The sequence below is a fragment of the Syngnathoides biaculeatus genome, chromosome 16 (genome assembly GCF_019802595.1).
Source record: "Syngnathoides biaculeatus isolate LvHL_M chromosome 16, ASM1980259v1, whole genome shotgun sequence".
Taxonomy (NCBI): Eukaryota; Metazoa; Chordata; class Actinopteri; order Syngnathiformes; family Syngnathidae; genus Syngnathoides; species Syngnathoides biaculeatus.
Genome location: NC_084655.1, coordinates 18,867,309 through 18,879,674, shown reverse-complemented (window position 1 = coordinate 18,879,674; position 12,366 = coordinate 18,867,309). Strand labels below are relative to the sequence as shown.

Here is a 12,366-nt window from a genome sequence, read left to right as displayed (position 1 = left end):
ATTCAATGAAAAAAATTGAATAAAATAAAAATAATACAGGGAGGGCGGTGCCAGGGTTCGAATACTGAACCTCAGAACTGTGAGGCTGCCCTGAAAACAAACGTATAAAATATTTTGGACCGTTATGTTCCACATTTGTGGGCCCAGTTTGGGGGAAAAATCACCTTTTGTGCCGGCAGCACACTGCAAAGAATGCCCTTGTATTTCATTTTTCTAGAATATTGGTATTTTCTGTAGTTTGCAGCACGGCAATGGCGTTTGTGAGGTATTTTCCCGCCGCGCTCGACCGAGTCTGGAAATAATTTGCGCCGCGGCTGCTCCTCGCGCTGAAGTCGGAAGCCCAATTAAGCGAGCTCGGATCTCGCCACTGCAATGCGGCACTGTGGTGTCCTACCTTAACGCCAGTTTCTCCTGGAGCCCCACGTCCCCCGTCCGTCCCGGCGCGGCCCTGAACAAAGCGTCATACGCCGCCAATTAATAAATAAATCCATATAATATTGCGAGGTTTTATTGAGATTTCCGTCCCATTCCTCACCCTTTTTCCCGGTTTCCCGTTAATCCCTTGAACTCCAGGCGATCCTTGAGGTCCCTTTGGGGGCGAGACAAACGCAAATATGAATGTGTGAAAGTGGGGGGAGGGGGGGGGGACCAAGATGGATGAAAGGAAATCAATCGAGCGACAATGCAAGTCAGTGGTGAGAGAAACATGTCCGCTGTCTCACCGGCGGGCCCGGGTCGCCGATGTTTCCCTTGTGGCCGGCGGGGCCCGGGGCGCCCTGCCGGATGGATACGGAGATGTTATTGACACACGCGGTAACAAAAATAAAATTGAACATCGATCCTTTTAAAATCGGACAGTTCGGTTTACCAGTGGGCCCGGTCGGCCCGTGAGACCCGCCGGACCTGGAGGTCCCTTCATTGACAGCTGGAAGAAAAAGGCGCAATCGCATGAAATATATTTTCGAAATTATGATCGAGTTGCTCTAATGTCAGGATTGGGTTGAAGGGTTGCACCTGCGCCTGTTGCAAGATGGCCTGCGCTTGGGCCTGCTGGGGGGACACCACCGGTCCCTTTTGGGAATCGCCCCTGTACTGGAACTGAGGGCAAGAAACAAGTCAGTCCCCCCCTTGAGTGGATGCAGCTCAGTCAAACAGCTCCCCCTTGTGCTCAATACCGGTAAAGGAGCCTCTGCGTGATGGACTGCGGCGTGCAAACAAACACTTACAGGCAGCATCAGCAGAGTCCCTTGTGGACCTGGAATTCCGTCAACCCCTGGAAGACCGGGACGCCCAGCGGGACCCTTAAAACACATTGCACGCTTATATGAATATATACAAATGCTGTCACCATGAGACCCTTCAGTCCACCCAGTTGACCTCCAGCCATCCAGCCATTTTCTTAGCCGCTTATCCTCACAAGGGTCGCGGGTTTTATGGAGCTTATCACAGCTGTCAACGGGCAGGATGCGCAGGGTACACCCTGAACTGGTTGCCAGCCAACAGACAACAGTCGCACTCACAATCCCACCTAGGGGCAATTTGGAGTGTCCAAATAATGTTGCGTGTTTTTGGGACGTGCCCACCCGCAGAAAACCCACGCAGGCACGGGGAGAACATGCAAAGTCCACACAGGCCGGGGCCGGGATCGAACCCAGGTCCTCAGAATTGTGAAGCCAACGCTTTATCAGCTGCTCCACTCACCATTTCGCCAGGGTCTCCTCTGGGTCCTGGGGGGCCTGTTGGTCCAACTGGACCAGGAAGTCCCTGGAAAGGATAAGAAATATTTTCAGTCCTTCAGTGGCTTCTTCTCTTTAGGGTGGGCAGATTTATTTGTTTATTTTTTTTTTTTTTTTTGGAGAGGGGGTTGGTTCCCTGTATTATAAATATGGATTCATACATGTCAAGGCTGCTCATTTCCCATGTGTGGCTATTTGAATTGAATCACACCAGAACAATAAGAGCGGCTCACCTCCGGTCCTGGCAGGCCCGCCGGCCCTTCCACGAGCGTCCCCTATCAACGGAATATCAATTTATTTGCATGTTTTTCATCGCCAAAGGCCACCCGCGCGATTCACGAGGCGCCTCCGGCAGCTCACCGGCTCGAACACGGCGGGCTCGCCCTTCTGTCCTTTCTCTGTCGGCACTCTTGACTGAGGAAGAAGAAAATCGCTTGACACCGACCGCCGGCTCAAAATGTCGGCCTGGGGGGACGGGGAGTGTGTGTGTGTGTGTGTGTGTGTGTGGGGGGGGGGGTTACCTTTGCGTCCCACGTGTGGGCTCCTTCCCCCAACGCAAAATCGTAGCCGTCGTATACGTCATAGTCTTCGTACTCTGAGTTGGTGTTGTTGTAGTCGTCGTGTTCGAGGACCTGTTTTAAAAATGTTAATAACGACGCCCGCGCTGAATGCGACATTATGTCGGACCGACCTCAGATTCAGTCAAATTAATGCCGGCTGTCACTATGGAAACGGCGAGCTCGTCAACACGGTTGGCGTGAAGGTCGCCGCCGCCGCGTTCCTCCTCTGGGCCCTGCGGGACGATTGTGAGATGATAAAATGTTAGCGGTGCGAGCGGACAACGAGCGGCGGCGGTCGCGTTGGCAAGTCGAAGTCGCTGCCGCAAATGGGGCAAGTCTTTCTTTGCGGGTTAAAAGGAAGGCTCACAAAAATTATGTTTTTAAAAGCGATGCTCGTTAAGCAGAACGGAATGGACGCATGTTGAACGGTGCGGACCAGGGATGGCGGCTGGACCCTGCTTGAGCAATGACGGGATGTCGGAACATCATACGATCTGAACTCTTTGCACGTATTTACCAATTTGAGAGTGATTATGAACTAATGTTCGCATCAGAATATGAATTTGCACTTTAGCGGGATATTGTCGACATTTAATGTCGTCTTGCTGATTTGGATTATGAGCTGGAAGCGTTTTCCAAAGAAACATTTATTGCACATTTCTGCAAAAGAAGCGAAATGCCGTCTTCAATCCCAGTTTGTCTAAATATCAATTAATTCTTTCCTGAATTCCAATCAACTAGTCTATGATTGGGCGGCACGGTGTCTCAGCTGGTAAAGCGTCGGCCTTACAGTTCTGAGGACCTGGGTTCGATCCCGACACCGCCTGTGTGGAGTTTGCATGTTCTCCCCGTGCCTGGGTGGGTTTCCTCCGAGAAATCCGGTTTCCTCCCATATCCCAAAAACATGCAACATTAATTGGACACTGTAAATTGCCCCAAGGTGTGATTGTGAGTGCGATTGGTCATTTGTCTCCATGTGCCCTGCGATTGGCTGGCGACCAGTTCAGGGTGTACCCCGCCTCCTGCTCGTTGACAGTTGGGATAGGCTCCGGCACTACCCGCGACCCTCGTGCGGATAAGCGGCAAAGAAAATGGATGGATGAAGCAAACCATGATGTGCCCTGTGCCAAAATTTGTGACACCCCTTTTAATGCATAATTTTTTTTCTGTAATGTTGACAATTTATGGTTATGGAAAGCGTGCAATGAACCCGTGTTCGCATCACAGTATGAGTTTGCAGTTTGGCGGATTAAAGTACACATTTATACACGATAGGAGCGAAACGGCGTCGTCAATCCAGCCATTTTCTTTGCCGCTTATCCTCACGGGGGTCGCGGGGAGTGCTGGAGCCTATCCCAGTTGTCAACGGGCAGGAGGCGGGGTACACCCTGAAGTGGTCGCCAGCCAATCGCAGGGTGCATAGAGACAAACAGTCGCACTCACAATCACACCTAGGGGCAATTTAGAGTGACCAATTAATGTTGGGTGTTTTTGGGATGTGGAAGGAAACCGTAATGCCCGGAGGAACCCGGATCCTCAGAACTGTGAGGCCAACGCTTTACCAGTTTATCCACCGTGCCGCCGTCGTCAATCCCAGTTTGTCTCAATATCAATCAATTCTTGACTGGATTCCAATCAAATACTCTGTCTAGAGATCCCAAATATGGACACCAAAGCACTACTTTTCATTTAATTCGTAGTTTGGCCTGTTCAGTAGAAGAGCATCCCTTCGCTTCAACAGACTTCCTTTGTATCGACGTGCCACAAGATGGCGCCAAAACAGTACCTGCCTGATTGGGCGTTGCCGCCATCTTGTGGCATTTGAGAGAGCGCAGACTCAAATCTGAGTTTTTTTTTTTTTTTGTTTTGTTTTTTAAGTAAATGAGGATAAGCGGGGCGATGGGCCGGTGAGTAGTAATGTGCAATTAGCAAGGGGGAGGTGGGGGGGGGGGTATCGCGATTGGTTATAATGGCCGAAAGCAGGGCAACTGTTAACTGGTCTAACCTCAACATGAAGTTCTGACTGGGCAATGCTGAGTGGTGAGGGGGCTTCCGTCGAGGGTCCGTTCGCGGGCATCTCCGCGAGGGGCTCGTCGTCGTAGACGTTAGTGGGATCGACTGTCTCTGCGGTGCTTTTCAGGTCCGAAATAGGCCGTTGTTGGGACAGATACTCGGGCGACACAGTAGATGCTGCGATGAAGCCGTCGTCCAGACTTCCGTCTTCAATACTTTTCTTCCTCGATCCCTTCTTCTTCCCCTTCCCCTTGCCTTTGCCCTTCCTGCCTTTCCGTTTGCCTTTGCCCTTGGAGCCCTTGTCCCTCTTCTTTTTGTTCTTTCTGCCCTTCCCGTCCTCTTTGGCGTCCGGTTCTTCCGGCTGCTCCGGTTGCGACTTCTTTTAGCCGTCGTCGGGGGGAGGGGGGTTGCGAGGAAAAGTTAGATGAGGGAGAAAAAGACACACTTGTAAACAAAAGCACAATATAGCAAATAATAAAGGAACACGTTAAAGGAAGCGGCTAACTAAAAACGTTTATGAATTCCATTTCTTATGGCTTATCAGCATAGTTATAGACGGCTGCTGGCTGTCTCTTTTTGTTCTTCACGCGTCAGAATTGCAAGTGGCTGAAAATGCAATTTCATTAAAGTGGAGTCGTGCGACCAAGTGGGCCAGGTGGTAAATATTAGTAGTATCATTTTGTCATAATTAAACTGAGTAGAAATGAATATGGCCCAAGTGAGGCTGGAATCGAGTCCCGCTGTTGTTATCGTGCGAGTGAGCATAAGCGTTCCCTCACATTCACCCCGATGGACAATTTAGTCACCTCGAGCCTGGATTCAAACCGCCAACCTCCGAACTGTGAGTCAGATTTCGTGATCTTTGTTTTTATTGACTTGGTTTTGATTGGATTATGACATTTTCCCGCATCACGTTCTTGTCTTCTCTGCTCGTTTTTTTTTTTTTTTTTTTCAACTTTTTTACGTCTCCCATCTGTTCTCGTCAGCCCCGCCCTCTCGTGTCGGCCAATCGGCTCCCCGCAGGCGCTCGCGTCTTGTCCAGGTGTGCCTCGTTGTTTGCTTATATTTAGCTCAGATCATTTTCATCACTTCTTATGTTTATTTTCCTATTTTCTGGCGCTGAGTGTTGTTTCTTTTAACCTCGTTTTGGGGGGGTTAATTTAGTGTATGCCTTGTTTTCCTTTTTTATCGAAAAAAAATAATAGTAATAATAATAAAATGAAGCACATCCTGTACTCCGGCTTTGCCTCCCCGCCTCCCTCCGCCGTGCTTCTCCGCTTTTGCCATCACCGCAAATCATAATAGCAGATGCGGCAATCACTAATCCGCTCTTCTGTCATAAATAAGTATATTTCAGAAAATATTTAGCGTGTTGTTTAAAGAACAGTTTTTTTAATTGAATTCTGATATCTACAGAAGGGGGAACGCGAAACAGAAACGGGGTCAACGTGTGCAATGGGAGGTCGCCCGGTGGGGAATGTTGACATGTTTTGGCTCTTGCGCTCGTCCCAGTGCCGAAATAGTTTCGTGAAGCCAACTGGATGACTATCAGCGGGATTTCTGGACGTCTGTGACGGACCCGATTTCGCGCAGACGCACGTGCGCAGATGTGGCGCGAGGAACCGTGAGAAGTGTGTCACCGGCTGACTTGGCGGATTTAGCGCTCGCCTTGCTTGAGCTTGGTCTCAGCTGTTATTCCCCCCCCCCAAAAAAAAAACAAGGACCGAGTTCATTTGAAGGAAATGCATTCGTGCTGCCTCAGCCGAGGAAGTCATCAATCATGGAATCGTCCGAATGTACATCATCGCATGTTTTGTGTAGCTGTTGTCACTTTATTGGCTTACTGGTGGAAATATTTTCCTTGTTTAGATGTGACCTCTCTTCAAACTTGTAATCAAGCACACGATCTCTCATAGATACTACGTGACAAAATCAACCCGATGATCATGAATACTAGGAGCCACTAGTGCGGGGTTGAGGGATATTACTTTATCTAATTAATAAGTATGAATTAGTAATTATTATTATTGTTATTATGATTAATTTCTGGCCTATAAAACGGGACTTTTTTTCCACGCGCTTTCAACTCTGCGGCTTATGCGGTGATGCGGGTAATTTGTTCATTTTCTGACGGCAGCAAGAGGGCACTCGAGCGGAAAATAGAAAAATAAAAAAAATAGATCGGTGGAATATTTGTGCCGAGGAAGTGACTTTTACCAGTATTTTTTTTTTTTTTTAGGTTGCCCTGTTAGCGCTACGTTAGCGCTGTGCTAGCATGTTGCTCCTGTGTTGCTGCCGTGTCTCAGTGATTTTTACTGGTATGTTTTTTTTTTTTTTTACCGGTCCTATTAGCACTGCGCTAGCGTTAGCGCTGTGCTAGCATGTTGCTGCTGTGTTACTGCCATGTCTCAGGGATTTTTACTGGTATGTTTTTTTTTAACCGGTCCTATTAGTACTGCGCTAGCGTTAGCGCTGTGCTAGCGTGTTGCTGCCGTGTCTCAGTGATTTTTACCGGTATAGTTTTTATTCAATCTGGTCCTGTTAGCGCTGTGCTAGCATGTTGCTGCTATATTACTCTCGAGTCATAGTGATTTTTACTGGTATGTTTTTTTAAACCGGCCCTCTTAGCACTGCACTACCATTAGCGCCGTGCTAGCGTGTTGCTGCTGTGTTAATGCCGCGTCTCAGTGATTTAGCTATGGTGTTTTTGTTTTTGTTTTTTTTTACCAGCCCTGTTCATGCTACCGCGCTGTTGTACGTTAAAATAAGATAAAGTATTAAAACTTGGAAAATTCTTTCCATGTACCGTCTTTGTAAATATCTCATGTTTTAATGGCGCCCCTTGCGGCTTATACACAGGTGGGGCTTATGTATGTACCAAATGGTATTTCCTTTACAGATGTACCGGGTGAGGCTTATAATCAGGTGCGCTCTGTAGGCTGGAAATTACGGTACTCTATCCTGTAAAAGATAGCTAGCTTCTGTGTCTCTATTTAAAAACACAAAAAAATGCAATTTTGTGTGTAATTTTGTTGCCTAGCACAGTTAGCCATAAAAAAAAAAAAAACACACAAAAGAACTATAAAATGTATTTTCCTCAACTATATGTTGGGGTTTTCAACTGGGATGTTTACGGATGGTAGGACTGACCCCTTGAAGGTCCGGGTCTCGGCTCCCGTGGTACACAGCTGAGTCACAGTCCGGCATGTAGTCGATGCAATAAGCGGCAGCAGCCTGGGGGTCTTCGTCAATCAGCAGTTGTTGAATCTCTCCCTGGAACGAGCCCAAGAAAACACAACTGTGAATCCGGTGCGCGGTATCATGTAGAATTGGACCTCGTTGGATCACGCAAGTATTGCAAATTAAGTGTCCGGTTAGTGCGTTTTTCTTTGCAACCGTGAAATCAGTAACTTTGCACTTGCTTCAAGCTCGAGTGAATACTTGAGATTTGCTTTTGACTTCTACATTTATGACTTAATCCCACCTCTGATGATATATATATATATATATATATATATATACTCATACTTCCCTGGCTCTGTCGGCAGCCATTTGTGCTAAATTAAATCCAATTAGCTGAATGATGTTTTGGTCATTTTAGCTCCATTGTAGTCACTTAAAATCAGGATTTAGCAGCCGGGAATCTTTACTTTGTGGTGCTCCCGACAGGCCTTGTCAGCAAAGTGTGTGCACATCCGTATAAAAATAAAAAAAAAAATCTCCCTGAAGCATTTGGAGAAATGACGGTTGAAGCACTCATTTTTTTTTTTTTTTTGTATTAGTACAGTGAGCATGAAGGTTAACCAAATAGTGTCTTTTCTTGCAGTTTTTGGCCAGGAACCCGCTGAGCAAGGGCACCCGTTGCCCCTCATCATCTCGCTGGAGTTGTAGCGACTTGAGGGGGGGCCGGTGGGGGGCGGGCAACAGGGACTAAATCCACTCTAATCCAATCTCAATCAGAGATCAAAAGAAAAACTTCACAGAGAGAAATTGTCCTATTATTCGTCCCCGGCGGGGTTTCTCTCCTTACAAAAGTGTCCCCCCCCAAAAAAAAATAAATAAATAAAAATAAAAATCACGCAGACTTCATCGTTGCCCAATTAAGATGCGGTAGCGCATGGACTCGGATTCACTGACTGCGCTTTGAAAAGTCACAGCTCCAGTCAACATGAAAACGACTTTGGCTACCGCCTATTGCGCTTCAGTTCTAAAGTGAAATACATATATTTGCGAATAACGCATTCAACATCATCAAACAATCTTTTTGATGGAGTAAATTAATGCAACCGCTTACTGTGACTGCTGTTAAAATGAACGGCACTCTGTGTAAAAGGCGTTGACATTCGTTTACCAAATGCTGAAACCGTCCATCCATTTTCTTTGCCACTTATCCTCACAGGGGTCGGGGGAAGCGCTGGAGCCTATCCCAGCTGTCAACGGGCAGGAGGCGGGGTACACCCTGAATTGTTCACCGGCCAATCGCGGGGCACAAAAAGAAACAGTTGCACTCACAATCACACCTACGGGCAATTTAGAGTGTCCAATTAATGATGCTAAAACCACTAAAATTGTTTTTACCCCGTGTTGCACATTTTGGTCAAATGATTTCATTATGGGTTCGCTGAAGTTATGGGCAAATGTTTGGGCACGTGATTTTTAAATTGGGCAAATGGGCTCAGTCATTTATTAGACCGAAAAAGGCTAAAAGTGAAATGCGGGAAAAGTATTATTCCCTCACCCTTCCGATTAAAATGGCTATTTGACTTCTATAGCCGTCAACGGCAGTGATTGAGTTTTCATAACGCTCATTTTACATATTTCTTTAATAATTGTAATTTACGATAATTTAAGTACCGTAATTCCTGGCCTACAGAGCGCACCTGGTGATAAGCCTCGGTACACAGTGTGTAACGCTAGCGTGGCAGTGCTAACGCGGCGGTGCTAACGCTAATGTGGCTCTGTTAATGCTAAGGCGGCGGTGCTAATGCTAGCGCGGCAGCACCTGTGAAAAAAGGTGCGGCTTGTAGGCCGGGAATTACGGGAACATAATTTTTTTCGGGAATATGTGAAATTGTTTATTTCACTATTTATACTGACAGACAAACAAAAATGAGAAAAATGAATACATTTAAACATCATTTAATGGGGGCGGCACGGTTTCTCAGCCAGTACAGGCGTTGGCCTCACAGTTCTGAGGACCCTCGTTCGATCCCGGCCCTGCCTGTGTGGAGTTTGCATGTTCTCCCCATTGCCTGCGTGGGTTTTCTCCGGGCACTCCGGTTTCCTCCCACATCCCAAAAACATGCAACATTAATTGGACACTCCAAATTGCCTCGAGGTGTGATTGTGTGTGCAGCTGTTTGTCTCAATGTGCCCTGCGATTGGCTGGCGACCAGTTCAGGGTGTACCTCGCCTCCTGCCCGTTGACAGCTGGAATAGGCTCCAGCGCTTCCCGGGACCCTTGTGAGGATAAGCGGCTAACAAGATGGATGGATGGATAATTTAGCTTTGGACAATTTTATCCCAAATAAGCATGTTATCAATCAAACAGGATCATTCAATGCGAAATTGATGAGCTACTTCTACGCACTTTTTAAACAGAGCTCGATCCAGGAAGTCTGCCGTTGTGCGCTAAATCAACAGCTCGGCATCTCGAGAATTAACTGCCCGTACTGTACAGAAACATGACGTGTTTCCATTCTTAGTCAAGGGAGAAGGGATCCGATTTTTCCAGCAAATAAACACTCGGTTCTATCTAAACAGTCCGCGTGTTAAGAGTCACATAAACAAGGCCCGCAGCAGGCTATGAATAAGCTCAAGTGGACGCGGAGACATCTCGACGTTTCCAAAGCGTTTGCGTTTGCCAGCGTGAGTTTGGGGTCCGAGGCAATCTGGAAGTAATAGAGACATTAGTGGCTCAGCGCGAGCCCCCTTCGGTCTCACGCCGCACGGCTCCCACGCTGGGAGAACTGGGCCGGAACACCGGCCTCCTCCCCCAGAATTCGGCCCTGGGAACAGCGGAGCGCGGGTCAGCCCTTCTTAATCTGTCGTCCCCTGGCACCGGCCTCGCTCTCGCTAATGACACGAATGCTTTAATGTACACAAACAGAGATGTATACCGATGACCTCATGGAGTCAGAAGTATTCACTTGTAGGGATGCACCCAAGTGGAAAAGAAATTCTACCCATTATCTGGTCCAAGATGCAGTGTTTTTATTTTATTTCATTTTTTTTTTTTAAATGCAAAAACGACTTAACAGATTTCAGTGAAACGTCGTTGATGGGTGAATCATGTGGAAAACGGGAACTCGCAACATTTTGGTCGCGATCCGAATAAAAGTGTCGATACAATCGTTTGTTTTCACTTTTTGGCTTTGTAGGCCACCTGATTTAGGGCCAACTGGCGCAGGAGCGGAGTGGATCTGCTCATGGTTTTTCAAATAAGACAACTAGAAAAGATTAGGATTTTGTCTTGGTGTTTTGCCTATTCTAGTAATACAGTAAGTAAATCACTCTTTATTTTTGTGTGCAGTATTACGCAAAAAAGGACTGAACCAACTTCTATGAAACTTTGTGCGAAAAGCAAATGCTGGGCTTGAACTCATAAGATTTCAGCGAGGATTCAGGAAGAAAAGTCCTGACACAAGTACAGAGTTGTACTTTTTGATTTTGAAGTCCGCTAGTGTCGGAGCCGAGTGTGGCAGCGAGCAGTCAGATCGTCCAAACGGAACTCGACGAGCCGAAATTCTTCAGGTCTGCCTTCTGCGGCGTTATTCTACTTTTAGACTTCTTCAGCATCTGAACTGCCCTTTTTCAGGATACTTTGTACTCCTCCTCAAATACAATCCAACGGCACATGACGGTCGAAAAATTCTCAACGTCCCCCCTCGACTGATCCGTCTCAGCCGAAAGTTCCTTAGCGACAGACCACGAGCTGTACCAATGACTGCGTCACCCAATCTCCAAGGGGTAAATACCCCTAATACTGAGACAACCCCGCAATCCTGGCTCACTTCACAGAGGATTATTCTGTTCTGGACTACCACCGTCACCCCTTTCGTCCATCTCTTGCACCAGCAGTCTTCCCAAAATCACATACCTGATGAATGGTTTGGTCGATAGCACCTTGCGACGTGTCGTGTGCTCAACCCGAGGCTTGGTTACGTTCTACGCAGTTATTGTCAGCGCTGATATCGCGGATTTATCCTCATCTGATGAAGGAATAGAAGTGTGGGTTGATCGGGAAGACGGGAGGAATACGTCCATACAGATTTGGACCTGAATAATGTTGAATATTCGGATGGTTCTTCGGACGGGAATGACGCAGAGTCTGACGAGCGAGCTCCGCCGCCGGAGCTCGGTTTGCGGCCTCCCATACAGATTTGAATCTGTGGCTGTCAATAATGTTGAATGTTCGGATGGTTCTTGGGACGGGAATGACGCGGAGTCTGACTACTCGGAGTCCTGCGTAAACAAAGACTCTTTATAGATTCTATCAAATGTTGTGCAGAAGAGCAAAGGAAGTCTCCATAGATTCCTGGATTAGAGTTTATGTTCCTGCCTGGTGACCAGTCCAGGGTGTACCACAAAGTCAGCTCGGATCGGCTGTAGCAAATGGATGGCTCAATACTGTGAAACTGGTTTAGGCAATGCGTGGTGTACCTTCAAGTCGCACGCAAAGTCATTTAAACGGGTGAGACGCCTTCAGGGATGCAGCGACGGTGGCGTAAAGTAATTTACAGCACGGGTGGAGCAGAGTGATAAGGCACGCAGTACAAGTCCTGAGGCAACAGGTGGCGGTCCACTCGACAGGACCGACCGCATCTGTGTCTTTGTCCCGGTGAAAGTGGGAGCCATCTGCTCTCTTCCACCGACGGGGACTGACAACCGCTTTCTCCGAATTTAACTGCGTTCCCTTTGAACGGCGTGCCATCTATTCCAGGGACACACCAGACATCTTCCAAGAAAGGAGGTGGATATATTTTGGGGTTTTTTTTCTCAACTTGATGGTAGTTTACACCTGTGCCTTTCCTTCAATTAGTATGTAATAGCAGAAC

The 12,366-nt window shown here is 47.4% G+C and overlaps 2 protein-coding genes across 3 annotated transcripts in view; one reads left to right on the top strand and one right to left on the bottom strand.

The window, feature by feature from the left end:
• The window catches only part of rdh8a (retinol dehydrogenase 8a), a 154,599-nt gene that overhangs the window by 105,868 nt on the left and 36,365 nt on the right, over nt 1-12,366 (top strand). The gene's annotated exons all lie outside the window — the stretch shown is intronic.
• col5a3a (collagen, type V, alpha 3a) overlaps nt 1-12,366 on the bottom strand; it is a 52,755-nt gene that overhangs the window by 25,895 nt on the left and 14,494 nt on the right. The window contains exons 5-17 of the mRNA XM_061845404.1: nt 7,460-7,582; nt 4,302-4,688; nt 2,428-2,529; nt 2,258-2,368; nt 2,097-2,150; nt 1,970-2,011; nt 1,702-1,764; nt 1,227-1,301; nt 1,015-1,098; nt 869-925; nt 723-776; nt 536-589; nt 395-448 (exon numbers count right to left, since the gene is read on the bottom strand). Of these exons, the coding sequence (XP_061701388.1) occupies nt 395-448; nt 536-589; nt 723-776; nt 869-925; nt 1,015-1,098; nt 1,227-1,301; nt 1,702-1,764; nt 1,970-2,011; nt 2,097-2,150; nt 2,258-2,368; nt 2,428-2,529; nt 4,302-4,688; nt 7,460-7,582 (1,260 nt within the window). The remainder of the gene's footprint in view (nt 1-394; nt 449-535; nt 590-722; nt 777-868; nt 926-1,014; nt 1,099-1,226; nt 1,302-1,701; nt 1,765-1,969; nt 2,012-2,096; nt 2,151-2,257; nt 2,369-2,427; nt 2,530-4,301; nt 4,689-7,459; nt 7,583-12,366) is intronic.